This window comes from Antedon bifida, chromosome 3 (genome assembly GCF_963402885.1).
Source record: "Antedon bifida chromosome 3, ecAntBifi1.1, whole genome shotgun sequence".
Lineage (NCBI taxonomy): Eukaryota > Metazoa > Echinodermata > Crinoidea > Comatulida > Antedonidae > Antedon > Antedon bifida.
Window position 1 is genome coordinate 4,730,372 of NC_136228.1, and position 15,558 is coordinate 4,745,929.

A 15,558-nucleotide genomic window follows, 5' to 3' on the forward strand; every position below is an offset into this window, starting at 1 on the left:
AAACACCCAGTAATGGACGACATAAATTGTGTTTCCGTAAACCTAATTAAGATCTAAAAACATGATATAAGGGTATGTTCAGACGTATTGCAAAGCAAAGTTCTCAGATTCGATTAACTAAGTGTGTCGCCAGTCACAGAGAAGTCTGAACCAAAGCTTATTTAAAAGTTAATTAATTGCTTATTTCAATTAATATTTTCACTACATAAAATTAATAATTTAATATCTAAAGTTAATTGAATAGTATCATTTGCACTGAAATGAATCAGATTTACTTAATCAAACTTTCTTTCGCAACAATGTACAGTATGCTACTGTAATACTAAATTGTACTTAATTTGTTTTATTTGCCAACGTATCATTATTAATATTAACTTATCATTTTTATTGTTTTCAGTTTTTCACTCTTAAAACTCCCTTATTCCAACATATAATTGGTATAAAATAAAATCCCTCCTTTGAGACATTTATTTAGGGGACACTCATTTTAAGAGTTCACACTCTTTCTATGAAATTATGAGGTAATTACTCGAGTGGTAAAACGAATGAGAGAAAATAGTGTATTACTACTACTTCCAAACACATATTGTGTGACCTCTAATAAATGGTCACTTTCTCCTTTAATAGAGGGTTATACTGTACAGTACCATGCAACAGTAGAGAACTTATAAATTCTAATATAGTAGTTTAAATTTAACTGTATAATGTAAACAGTTTTGGCAATACCTGATAATTCCAGTAGTGTTAGTAATTTTAACTAGCCAGTATAAATTTCTATATTAATGGCCACTAATGGTCTAACGAATGTTCTAATTCAGAATTATGTTGTTCCAAAGCTCACCAAAGTACTGCATCATCTGCTAAATTCATCATCATTAATCAACTTTTTTTGTGTGTAAATTAGACATTTTCTGGCAACTATTCGGCGGATATTGCAAGAATCTCTTGATGGTCTTCTTACAACAGCAGATGTAAGTTTAACATTAATCATTTTTAAGATGCAACATTGACTTGTGATGTTGTTAATTGTTAAGAGTGTGACCGGTACAAAGGTTACAGAATAGAGAGTCTGTGTCATCTTTTAGGTCTGGCTACAAACTTATTTAATCTGCATGCTCCTCTTGGTTTGTTGTTTTTTCTTCTTGTAAATGGTGAGACTCTACACTTGCTTTCTTTTTTAACAAATACCTAAATTGTACAGTTCTTACTAAATCGTTTTCAATTTGTCTCCAATATGTATGCCTACTCTACCAGATCCAGTTCTAATGGTATCTTGTCCTTTCTAAGGTTAAATTCAAATCTGGTCATAGAATGAGATTTTTATACCAAGGGTCAAAGAATATTCGCAATAGATAGCCTGGATGATGGTGTTTTTATGTTTATGTGAGTTGTGACCCTCTGTTCAGTATTGTACATGAAGAGGTCACCGAGTATAAAGACGAAATAAATTAACAGACATTTAAAGGCAACTCAGACAGCGTTGACGACAAGGCCCGACGAGTCATCTTGTCGCGACAACCTAAAAAATACGCATTACGCTATCTCAAGACGACTCGTCTCGTTGGGATTTAACTCAGACAGCACAAACAATTCAAGACTGGCCTCTTCGTAGGATTCTGTCTGAGTTGGCCGTAAAACCACAAAGTGTTTAAAACATAATTTCATTTATGAAACATAGATGTTATCAAACATTTGCATATATGTATATTGATATTCTAAGCGAATAATAATTTTGGCCTAGTTCTGCGTCAACCCAGCTAAACAATCCCTGATTATTGTATTAATTGACAGCACAATGAATGCCAAAAACAGCTGTACAGTTTAGTCTCTTCCTATTTTTGTCCAAGTCGTTAAATTAGTTCTGTGAAAAAAGTCCATACGTTGTTTGTCATAGTTCCGTGATCAAACTTTAAGCAAATGCATTTTTTTAAAAGGCTACAACAAGCCTTTTGTCATTATCGCACAATTTTTCCCATTAATACATAAGCTTTTCTGTCATTAAATTCTGATTGTTATAGTGCAGCAGTCATTTGATATCCATTACTAAATGTAATGTCATTTTTTAAATAAAAAAGAAATAAAATTAAATACCAATTGGTTTTATGTTTTTATTGTTTTATATTGAATAAATAAATGACACTATACAAAATATAGTTATATAATTATACACCGTTTTGATCACAATATAATACATTTTTCTTTTTCATTGTTTTTTATGTAAGTTTTTCTTAGTTAACACCATTGATTAGCATAGGACCTCTATTCTTCAACAATCACTTTCTAATTCAAAATTCTTAAATTTGCTACTTTTTGCTGATATCATTTTTTTGATGTAATGCTTTCCTATATAATATAAAATTACTAAAGAGTTCATTAAAAGCAATTGTGTTACAGTCAATACCAGTTTTTAAATTGTCTTTCAAAATGATATTATGAAAATTTGTACAGATTAAGTACATACTGTAAAACTTGACATTTCAGATGTACTATCGTCAGAAGGGTTTGCGTCCTCCGACACGTCCCCAAGCGATACATGAGACTTTTGAGTTGTGCGCTGATATGATCGTTAGCAAATTGCAATCGTACTATACGCAAGCTGATAATTATCACAATCACTGTTTACAAGGTAAGAACAAATATAACAATTTTTCCTGAATCGTTTTTACTTGATTAAAAAAGATTAAAAGTGCAGAGGTCAGATTTATCAAACTTACTTCTGAAAATAATTAGCTTAACTTTGTTATAAGTCAATGACTTTGCTTAAGTGAGTTCCAAAAATAAGTAAGTTCATCACTTAAGATTTTAACTTTAGCACTGCTTTAACTATCTTGACTTATGCAACGTGATTAACAAATCTGGCTCCAGTACTGAGTGCAATCTTATTTCTTTCCTGAAGTTGAATCAATTAGAATTATTTTGTGTACAATTCTGCGAAACACAGACAGTAATACTTTTGTATGACGGATCACCAACATGAATTATACAATGGATATCCTACATGAATTATACAATACAACTTGATGAAGATACATCCTGTCAAAAGTGTTAAATTCATCACTTGACTGTTCTAATTTTCTTTACCTTTAAGGTATATAATCATTCAAAGTTACCATAGAAGAAAATGAATGGTTTGATGTATTTAGGTTTAGCAGGAACTTTATATTATAGTTTTCTCTTTATTCTCTTTTCCAAGTTTCTTCAAATTATTCTTTACACAAGTTTATGAATAAGAGCACCCTCTGTAGCTTAAACTCTAACTGCCTAAATGTTCAGTGTGACATCCACATGCTTGCATCAGTATTGAAGTCTAAAGCCTAAAACAGGGAGGTGTACTTCCCTGCCTAAACATTTTTAACCAATCTTATTTGTGTTTACTATAAACTTAAAATTTAAAATTTTCAAAGCAATTATGACATAGATGACTTCAAAAGTACCTAAACAATCTGATATTTACAGCACATATTGTTTTAAACGAACAAAATGAATGTGTTTATACTGATAAAACACTCCGACTCATATAGTTCTATATAGTACACCCGATATCTTATTAGTAGTGCATCTTTCGTTTACCTTTATAATATACAGTAGTACATAATTTGTAAGTCCTTGAATTCTGGCCTCTACACTGTAGTTTATTGCGTACAAGATGAAGTTTGCCAGAAGTGTTATTTATTCTCATTTAAGTAGGTCTCTCTACTTTCACTGTTTTCATTTTCAATAATACAAAGATTATTAATCTATGTGTTAATGTACATATGTTTGTATAGCAGTAGTAGCATTTTAGCCAATAGGGTTTTATTAAGCAAAGTACTTTCAACTGTTGTGGCTTTTTATACCTTTTCGTTACCTCAGATTGATATAACATCGTAATGACATATTTCATTTTGAGTATTTTTATTGATAACCAACGAGTAAAAACCATTTCACTGATTTGAGTGTGAACTTTGAAAGAGAGTTGATTGTAGATTAACCAAGATAAAATTGTGTCAATTCTTGTTAATGATACCATTGTCAATTTATTATAAAGAACAATCACTTTGGTTATATATTTTGAATGTATGGGTGAAAAAAGCGGGGTTAAATGTAAATTAATGTTATTTATAGGATTTTAACAAACATTTGGAATCAGGGGAAAAGATATTTTCCTAATGTCACATAATATTAGTAATGGACTTATTTTGAAAACTTGCTTGAGGTGCATTGAAGCAGCAAAAAAAAGGAGTGATTTTTGCAGATCTACAATAAGTTCTTCCACAATTTATTTATTTGCGTTAATCTATAATAATAGCATAAATAATTTTGCATACTATTCTTCTTCTACTAGAAGATTTACATTAATTATATTCTTCCTTTTAAGAATTTCGTGGGCAGTTAGAACGTGCTGAGAAGAACACATCAAATGTACCAGCTCTCATAATTTCAGAGGTCTTTAAAGAGCACCGGGGGCTGTTTGCAGGCAAGAGAGCTGACTTGGATAACATCTTCAGCAAGTCTCTTCAACGCTGGGAGAAACAGAGGGTTAGTTGTTTAAATAAATAACTAATTAATAGAAATCATTGAAGCCTACACACTTAAAGCTGCTCTTGCCCACCTTAAGCCACTGCAGCTGAATGTTTAAATGGGGTTATGAATGGGCAAAATTCAGGGGAGGATCCAGAATTTGTTTAATGGATGAGCAACAGTAATGGCTAGCAACAATATTTATAGTCTGTCAATAGTAGAAACAAAAAAGTAGGTCATAATTTCATTTACATAAGTCTCTGTGCTAAACCACTGCCTGGGATCCGCCCTTGAAATTCGAAGCTCTTCTTTTCTAGTCCAGATTGTTATAAGTATGTTATAAGATCTAGCCTCTAAAGACCTATCTTTTCGTTGTGATTTTGGGTTGATATGTACAAATGAACAAATAAATTTTATCTAAGTGCTGCACTTGAAGAATGCTTTTCTTGACAAAATTTAAATTTATATTGCCAAATATGTAATAATTCCATTTATTAATGACAGTAACCATTCATCGCTACAAATGTATACAGATTATCTGTTGAACATTTGTTTTCTAAAAATGAAATTATTTCTATTTTTAGATTGACCACAAGACTTTGTTACGGCCAACATTAGGTCATCCGCATCAAGCGAGTAAGTTGGCAGAGCTTTGCGAGAGTGAATCAGCAAGGCACAATGAATACATTGATGGAGTGGAGAAACAAACAAATACTTTAAAGGTATATTTATTTTTGTCTGTACAGTATTAATAATGAAGAAGTCTTTTATCTAATTTATTATTTGTGTAAATGTATTCTTTCCTCAAGAAACTAAAGGAATTTGTGTTAGGTTCTATTTGTGAGTCCCCATCTCTATTTGAATAGTGTACAAGTTCTTCATTGTGCATTTTATGTACAGTGATCCTATCTACATATGTTACAATACAAGTTGGTTTAGTGGGAGACTTATAATTGGTTCACCCATAGAGATATTACCACGTTGAAACACTGGTTCTCGTCAGATCACCAAAGTTAAGCAACATTAGGCCCGGTTAGAGCTTGAATGGGAGTCCATGGAATACCGGTGCTGTATATGGAGCTGGTCCCATTAGGCATTTGAAATCGGCACCGCTGACTCTTATGGCATCCCCTGCATCTAGTATCTTCCTCAGACATATTGGCTTATGCTTCTCCTCTGGTTAAGGTGGGCAATGGACGAAGCACTTGGTCAATGTTGGGACCAGCCAAAAGTGCTTTAAACAGTCCTGGCTTAGTCATCATTCAGATAAATGTAAGAGTAATTGACATTGTCGTCTACGTCAGAAGTTGGCCGTATTTAGAGATATTATATTATCTCTATGGTTCATTTAAATTATCCAAGTTAAGGTGACATCACACCTCAAAATTGATTCACCTATGTTTCCGATGACATGACAGGCGATACTGAATTACTTGAATGTACTGTATTTTCCAAAGTTCCTCTACATCTTGTAGTGCATTGAGAAACTACAGATCGGAAATCTTTTAGCCGCCACCAGTAAATCATAGGATTCAGTAATGCGTTCATATTTCCAATTATAATACCAACATTAGCAAAGTCCCCATTGTATTCTGTTAATCCACATGTATATAATGCCAAGTAGATCGCTGGCGGTGAGAAGCAAGTAAAAAATACCAATATCAGAATTAAGAACGTCTTCAAAAGCTTCTTGGAACGATCTAATTCATTTTTATTTTGCTGGAGAACGAGTGGATTTTGTCTATTCAAACTCCAATAAATTTTACAGTACACAAAAGTTATAAGACTCAATGATACAAAATATATTATTGGAAACACTATTGTCATATACGTTTCGTCGACTAAGATAAAAATGGTAACAGGAATGAGCCCATTCAAAATGCAGATAATAATACACCGTTTAATTGTCACAATGACATCGTAGTTAAATGGTGCCCAAACAATAGCGATGCCTCTGTCCACGGCCACAGCGGCTAAGGTCAATATAGATGTGTTACATAACGCACAGTATAAAGTTAAGATGCTTACCCTACTATGTAAAACATTGAGCGAATTATACTCTACTGTGAAATGTAAAAATAAAAACAAATTTGCCAAAACGTCAGTCATGGTTAAGGAAACAATAAAAATATTCTGTTTTTTCCATAATCGCCGAGTACAGCCAATTATTACAACAACAATTATATTTTCAATGGCAATGAATGCTGAAAGCGGAGCCGTAAAAATTCGGTAGTTTCCAATATGAACGCTTTCTTCTGTACTTGAGTTGTCCGTCATTTCAGGTGATTGTTACTTCCAAACTCAGTTTTTATTTAATGAAATGAAATATTTTCAGTATCAAATTGTTTCCAATTGTCCCGAACACTGGGTTTCATAAAGCATGCATGCAAACAAACAGAAATGTTGTAATACCACTAAAAATCTTGCTTTTTGTCTTAAAATTACCGTTGTTTTGAACGTAGTTGTTTTGAACGCTGCTGTAATGAAGGCTGATATATTGAATACTGTTGTGTTGAACACTGTGTTTCATCATTTTATACAGTGATGTACGTTTAATTTTATCAACTTAAATTATTATTTTAATCAAATTCCACCTTTCAACTGCGTACAATATGCATTTATGAATGGTAATAACAGTATACACCCTAACAACAAGATCTTATTATCTTAAGTGCAATTATTGGACAAATTTAACCTGTTTCTGTAATATAACACATTTTTTCCTTTTTTGTCAATCAAGCAATTATACCAAAAGTAACACAACGCTTGTGTATCATTTTACTGTCTGGAGTAACTTAATAAAGAACAATAGACTATTTGTAACTAGCAAGTAATTATTGTTTGTTGTTATTCCAATTAAATGTGATTCGGTCTGATGACTGGCTCTACCTTTTCAACTTTTATAATAATAATAATAATGGAAATGATAATGAATTACTTTATGATAATATTAAAACCAATATTGTTTAAAGGTTTGCATGGGAATAAACACTAGTTAAGTTTGGTTTTTGGTACACCATGTGTTCCAAAAAGGACATAATAAGGTATGGTTGAGAATATCTTGGCATTTCGGTTGTTTATGGTAGAAGTATTTTCTGGAGTGACAACCAAATGCTGAGAAAATCTTTGATGTTTGATAGTGTAGACAGAACTCAAGTGTAATGTGCCCAAATATGGTAGTGATATGACATAATCATGTCCATAATGGGCACATCTCATTTTTTGTCGACACATAAAGTTTGATAGTGTATACAGAGCTTTAACTTCACTTTGGCTCTTTTTTTAAAACACATGGTATACCACAAACGTAACAAATTACTAATATATTATTATTGTATGTGTTTGTCCATGTCAAAACAACAAAACCTAAGGCTTTTCTAATTTCCAAAATTATGCAATAGAGCCATTAGCATTTAAATCTACCAATAAATATGCTTTTTTTTTGGAATCCATTAAAATGATGAAATAGGTGAACAAAAGTGTTTGCCGATGGCTGTGTTTCATAACCGTGAATCTAGGTGCTATGTCATTTTGTTAATTTGCTCATCATGTGAAGCGATACTGAAATACAGTTATTAGTTAATGAATGTGTGATATGATTATAGTGATTAAGATAACAATTAGGAAGGAGGATGATGCATTTATGAATGAATGATGATGATGAGGCCTAACAAAATATGTTTCCAAACAAAGCATCAATTTATAAACAGGGTCATCTGATTTTTTGTTAATGATATGAATAATATCTTGTCACAGAACTGTATACTGGGCCAAAAAAATTGTTAATTTCACTGTTTGAGTAGTTCAAGGCGGAATTTTAGGCGGAAGAGATAGTGTAAATAGATATAAACAATTTAATTTTAACTTTCAAAAAGCATCTATCCCTGAATCCATCCCCTGTAGTTTCGTTCAAATACATTATTTATATGGCTCAATTGTCAAAATAAAAAGACTTTTCACTAATTTTGTATAATTTTTAGTGCTTCTTGGCAACATATTTTTTTTAATATAATTGCTAACACAATGATTTTGATATGTTGAAGCGTATAATGAAATACTGAAAGTATAAATGAGGATAACTAACAGTAACAATGGGTGACAACATTGTGTTTTGTGTTATTCTTTCCAATTAGACTTGCGCATTTGACCTGGGAAGTGATTTTATAAGTAAATTGGCAACCGTGTCCGAGCAAGTTCTGTTACTGTTTGATAAGTTACTCACTGTGGATGATATCCTAACTGGAAGTAAGTAAGCATAGTTGAAAATATGGAACCTACATATTTGTTGACATAATGATGTCATTGTGGTAACACAATATAATAAAATTTGAGAGATGCGATTTATTCAATATAGAAAAAATTCACATTTACGACAAATATTTTTGTAGGAGTGGAAAAGAAAAAGTTGAAAACAAGTACGTTAATACGTAGAAAACAAGCAGACATGGCGTTAGAAGACGATGAATATGAGCCTCTTATTCAACGAGGTAGCAAGGTGTGGCCAGGTCTTACTAAGAACCTTGTTGAGGATGATACCGATGACCTCACTGCTTCAATAACCACGGCTAAAACGACGCTAGGCCATCGTAATCTGATCACGACACGGGACATTGCTTTTAAGGTAGATAGAGAAGTTTTTAAGTAGTAGAATTTACACAGTTTATACAAATACTAAAAATGTTTTCATTTTTTTCACCTTTCATACACATCATCATGGGCTGTGTCTTGTTTTTTGTTAACATCTTTCATCCACATTAAAAAGTTGGATTAAGCCCTCTGCGGCAGACCCAGCCCCATTGCAGCGCCTACCATGAACGACAAACAGGTTAATTGTTATAAATAAATAATAACAGTCTATTGTATTGTACAATAACTGACACATGGAGATTTTCCCAATGAGCTTATATCCACAAAGATATGTTTATCTTTCTTCCATTGTCATGTATATTGCTTGTTGTTTTTTTAATACTAGTTTTGCTAATATTTTAAATATACCTTCAACTATTACAATTAACAATAATTAATATATGTATTATATAACCCAAGCCCTTAATGCTATATAACAATAGCCATAATTTGCAAGAATATGTTTGAAACATGGTTGTAGGTAGGCCTACCATCAAAAAGACGAATTCTAATACCAGACAGCGTTAATTCTTAAATACTGTAATGGTACATAGAGGGTAGTGCACTCGGGGAAACACTGGTTGGTTTGCAAACAACCAGTCATTAGAACTCAGGCATCTTTCAAAAGAGTAGGAGGTTGCCTCAGTGTACTGAACCATCTCAGTCTCTGTCGTTCATGGTAGACACTGCACTGCGGCTGTAGTGGGTTCGTAGAGGACCTAGTTCAAATTTCCTTGATTTTCAGTATTTATTTTTTTTCTAATTCTAAATTTAGGCATATTGACATTTGAAACTGTTATACATTGTTGTTGACAATTCTCCTCTTCCTCCATTTCAAATAAACAGATCAACGAAGATTTCAAATTAAATTTATTGAATTTACAAATTATACACTCATTTGTATTGCTCTTTAATAACTTTATACTTAACTTACAACAAACACTTTTAACTTGACCTGTAATTCTAGATGTCACCTTTTGGTTGTGCATCCATTCATTAGTATTAAAATAACAAATATTAGAGTGTCTTTAATATTAGGTGATGAATTACTTTATTTATTTTCCTGTAAATCTAAAAATATAATTAGATTGGTTTGTGCGATGAATATTAGTAAATAATATTAATATGGTTTATAAACTCACAAATCCACAAAATGAATAAGACTATTTTTATGAGAAAATCTTAAGAGTAGGCCAGGAGTTGAACCCGGTACTTTGGAATTAGTAAGCAAGCACCAAGCTACAGTGCCATTATTTTTTTCTAAAACAGTGTATTCATACATATATTATATTATTCATTCATATTCACTTCATTAGTGATCTGCATTACAGGTGCTTATAGTTTGTTACACAAAGCGTCACACTTCAACGTCACACAACGTACATCCCGCAACAGCTGCGTACTTGAAATCACCATCCAAATTCACAAACTTGAAACTAAACGAAATGATGGCGTATTAATAATTCTGTTATATCCATTTTATATATCCAATAATACCTTGATGCATTTGGATATTATATTAATCACACAAAAATAGCTATTTGCATATTTACTAGTGTATTATTTGCCATATGTGTTGAGAATATAAAATTCAAAAGAATAGATTTTTGATATTATTTGTCTTTTGTATGCTGTAACCAATAACAAATATTTATTACAATAGAGATGAATTTCCCAACAATTACTTTAAATTATTTTATAAACGATGAATAGAATAAATTTATATTATATAAATAAATAACATTACATTTATTTCACTGTTTGAAAGACTGTAAACACCTACAGTTATCTTATGGGTAAAATATATTGATTACAGGAATACGTACTATATTCAAAATATCAATTACTGTATATACAGTATAAAGCTCTGTCTACACTATCAAACTTTATGTGACAAAAAAAATATGATGTGCCTATATGGACATGATGATGTCATGTCACTACCATATTTGGGCATATCACTACCATATTTGGGCAATAGCCACTTAAATCCATTCATCAATACAAAAGCATGTTGCCTGCGACAGCACTTGCTGTCTCAGAAATTACATCATTTATTATCTTACAATACAAATTTACACTTTCATTTAAAGACCACATTTTGGACCAATATTTAGCCTGTTTCATTACATTACTATTAAATAAATTCATCTGGTTCCGAATATAATTAACTGGAAAATTATTACTTTTATGTTAAACCAAAAAATACATACACAATTGGTATAAATACCTTTAGTAATGTTTTGTTGACACGTGTCATCTTCTTCAAACTACTGTTTGGAACGGTCTGTACAGTCTGTATTGACCACTCCAAATTGACAGTATGTCAACGAAATGTTTCATTACAGTTTTAATCAGATAGTAACTTTGTCATATAGCGAAGTAAAGTGATATGTAATTGAAACTTGACATTAATACCATTTTGGCTTCCCATAGGACTACCAGAAGAAATTTACTAGAACGCTCATAGAGATATCAAAGCAGAGGGAGGAACAGCTAATAATAGAACGTCGTTGGAATGAAAGTTGGGAACAATCTGTCAAAAAAGTCAAAGATTTGTATTGAAAAATAACTTCATAATACTAAAAAAAAATAATTACCCTTCATGTAACACCGTTCACCCAAGCCACGAAAGTTTTGAACATTTTTTTAATCCATGGCACAATACTAGATAACACGATAGGTTTTGTTTCTCCAGAGAGAACTTTTAATGTGCGACAGCTGACAACCTAGGAATAATTAGGTTGTACTAATTTATTGTGCGCATGCAGGCAAGCTGGTACGTACTTCCTTGCCGTGGCGTAACACAGAGGCCTGAAACCCCTGATTTTTTAGGGACGATAAGTGGCTCCCGAATGGTAGAGGCCTTGGATGTTTTTAGCCTTTTCAACATTTTTAATGCCTTCCTTTAATGCCAGGGGCCCCTATGAGCTCGGGGCCCTGAGTTTAGCCAGTGAGTGTTCACCACTGTATACTTGTCAGAGTTTTGTTGGTTTTCTTGTCCAGGCAACGACCTATGAACTATTAATTGGCATGAACTAACTTATCTTGTCGCAAATTAAAAGCTCCTTACAATTATCAGGCAAACAACAGTGTCATAACTTAACCTATGACCCTATAGCAGATTGTGATTTTTTTAAACACATATAATATCAAAATCTGCAATAGCTCCCTGTATGTAGTAGTACAAAAAAGCCTACGTAAAAATATAATTTTTTTAGGACTGTGCTATTTTTAGAATAGCATTAGAGTTCAGTCCCTGGTAAGCTAAAAACCTATGCCACTAAGTTTGAGAATGTTGTTATTTAAAAAAATACCAATTCATTCAATATCCATTAAATTGCGAATCTTAACACATAGTTGTTTTTTTTTATATAAATAACGTAATAATATATAATACTGTTTTGAAATAGTAAGAATGAATTTACACTTAATAAACTGTTAATAGTTCTAATTTAAATATTGTAAATATTATTGTTACATTATTTGTGGTGCCTTATTCAACTATTGTAATTATTCAGTCCATTTAAAGTTGTCTAATATTCCATTAAATATAATATTGTCAATAATAACTGTGTTCATTTTTATTTTTGTTTGTCTATTTATTTTTAATTTTTTTTTATTTACCTTGTATTGTTTTTTAAAATAATTCTCACAAATTCATAATAGCAGTTAATTTAGTCATTTTGTCATATGTTCATATTATTAATACAGTATGTTCATTTTGTTGTCAAAGGCTGTCATATCATTACTAATATATAAGCTCTGTCTACACTATCAAACTTTATGTGACAAAAAAATGTGATGTGCCCATATATGATGTCATTTCACTACCATATATGGGCATATCACCACCATATTTAGGCACATCACACTTTTTTTGTCAAACTAAGATACAGTTACTTGTTTAGTTAGCCGTTCTTATTATTAAAAACATCAGGCCGTTATTGACTGGTTTCAGTTGACATATGCAGTAACCTCTCCTTTGTGACACCCCTATCCAGGGGACACCCCCATTAAAGGGCCACCTGCCGGTCAAACAAATGACAAGCGTCGATTATGTTTCAACACATGGTCAACCTCTATTCATGGGACACACCCCTATTAAGGGGACACTGCACACGGACTCTAGGCATTCCTTATTTAAATTTATTATTCATAATTATGATTTTATTCATGATTGGGTTATTACGTCACCGTAACACGTCATCATCATGATCTTATTCTTACAGTTACTAACTTACATTGATATTTTCCTCAATATGTCTGATTACAATTTATAATATCCATAATCACGTGTCATGAACTACTTATTCAGAAATTACCTGATCGTGGCTATTATAAACATAAAAAAGTGTTACGGTACACTAATATATTGTTTGCATTTATGTTTATGACCGAGGGAGAATTGGACAAGACGTCATTATAGCTACAGGGAAAGGAATGATTGTTGTTACACGTGCAGACAAGAATAACGACGTATCCTGTAACACATCTTCCAAGAAGCAAATTAATGCACATTACACAGTTCACACTAATCATTGCACGAGTAAATGAATGTATTGCGTCGACGTGATAACGTATCCGGGAAGATTCAAGGGTATGGGAAGATTGAGAAGGCACGTTTCCATTTCATATCTATCGTTTTTCCCTTTCACTTCTATTTCATCCTTTCCGATATATGGAGTTCCCTTTCCATCTATCACCTTCTCCCTTCCCATGTGCCGCCCCTTTCCGTCTATCGCGTTCCCCTTTCCATCTATCACATTCTCCAATTCCCATGTGTCGTCCCTGTTCGTCTATCGCGTTCCCCTTTCCCATCTATCGCGTTCCCCTTTCCCATCTATCGCGTTCCAATTTCCGTCTATGGCGTTCACCTTTCCCGTCTATCGAGCTAGTTCCCCTTTCCATCTATCACATTCTCCTATTCCCATGTGTCGCCCCTTTCCGTCTATCGCGTTCCCCTTTCCCATCTATCGCGTTCCCATTTCCCATCTATCGCGTTCCCATTTCCGTCTATGGCGTTCACCTTTCCCGTCTATCGAGTTCTCCTTTCCCATGCGTCGCCCCTTTCCCATCTATCGCGTTCCCCTTTCCATCTATCACGTTTCCCATGTGTCGCCCCTTTCCGCCTATCGCGTTCCCATTTCCATCTATCTATCACGTTCCCCTTTCCATCTATCACGTTCTCCTTTCCATCTATCACGTTCTCCTTTCCATCTATCACGTTCTCCTTTCCCATGTGTCGCCCCTTTCCATCTATCGCGTTCCCCTTTCCATCTATCGCGTTCCCCTTTCCATCTATCGCGTTCCCCTTTCCATCTATCACGTTCGCCTTTCCCATCTATTACGTTCGCCTTTCCCATCTATCGCGTTCCTTTTCCCATCTATCGCGTTCCCCTTTCCCATCTATCGCGTTCCCCTTTCCCGTCTATCGAGTTCCCTGTCACTTTCTTCTTTTCAATCTGGCTGTACTGATGTATATCGCGTTCTCTTTTTCAAATCGCGTAATCCTTTTCCAATCTATCGCGTTCCTCTTTTTTTTTAAGTGAGTGAGTTTAATGAGTAGATTTTTCAGTTCAGTATGTCAGTATTGTCGTCATATTTAAACCTATAAAATTCAAATTTGTAAACCCGATTATTGATTATAATTAAAACTATATAACACTCACCACCATCTCGAACACGTTCTCTAAAGGGAAATATAAATTATATTCTGTTATTATATTATTTTCCATTTATTAATAATAATAATAAATTCTTGACGAGGTTTAATGATTTTATATATCGCGTAAATTATTGTTCAGCAATTATCCACTCCCTGATTGGACACTCGTCATACACGTCTTTATCAGGGAAGAGTTAAAAACTCTTCCCTGTCTTTATCAAGTGAATCTTACTCGTCTTGATGTCGTCACTTGTTCTCAGCGGCGTAACGGCTGTGAGCGCTCACTGGCTAAACCCCTCACTGGCTAAACCCAGGGCCCCCGGATCTTATGGTGGCCCCTGAGGCATTAAAATATGTCGAAAAAGGCTAAAAACACCCGAGGCCTCCAGCGTTGGAGGGCCACTTGGGGTTCATAAGCCAGGAGCCTCTCAGGCCTCTCTTTACGCCGCTGCTTGTTGTCCATTGCCATGCCTCCTATCACCTTCAGTAATAGGGCAAGGCTTATGTTCTTTCTTCCCCATACTCCACTCATAATACGGATGTTTAAACAAGAAACATTACCCTACGTTTTTCGTGTAATGTTCTCTTTTTTACAGGTGATTGTCCGCTTTAATGTAATTATCACATGAATAATGATGATGCTCATTAATTACGTCACCAATGCATTCGTGAAGCTTCTGGCGCCTGCGTAAAACATGAAGTATGTTCTTATATTATCCGAATGCCACTTGTCCTGATGAGTTGTGAACTGCCGTTTTAAAAAC

At 33.5% G+C, this 15,558-nt stretch overlaps 1 protein-coding gene across 1 annotated transcript in view; it reads left to right on the forward strand.

Moving 5' to 3' along the window:
- LOC144837253 (coiled-coil domain-containing protein 180-like) overlaps window positions 1–12,678 on the forward strand; it is a 42,607-nt gene extending 29,929 nt beyond the window's left edge. Inside the window, exons 28-34 of the mRNA XM_078692290.1 lie at window positions 905–971; window positions 2,482–2,626; window positions 4,358–4,518; window positions 5,085–5,222; window positions 8,634–8,745; window positions 8,889–9,121; window positions 11,563–12,678. Coding sequence (XP_078548416.1) covers window positions 905–971; window positions 2,482–2,626; window positions 4,358–4,518; window positions 5,085–5,222; window positions 8,634–8,745; window positions 8,889–9,121; window positions 11,563–11,691 — 985 coding nt within the window. The 3' untranslated portion in view covers window positions 11,692–12,678. The remainder of the gene's footprint in view (window positions 1–904; window positions 972–2,481; window positions 2,627–4,357; window positions 4,519–5,084; window positions 5,223–8,633; window positions 8,746–8,888; window positions 9,122–11,562) is intronic.
- Window positions 12,679–15,558: the final 2,880 nt, after the last annotated feature.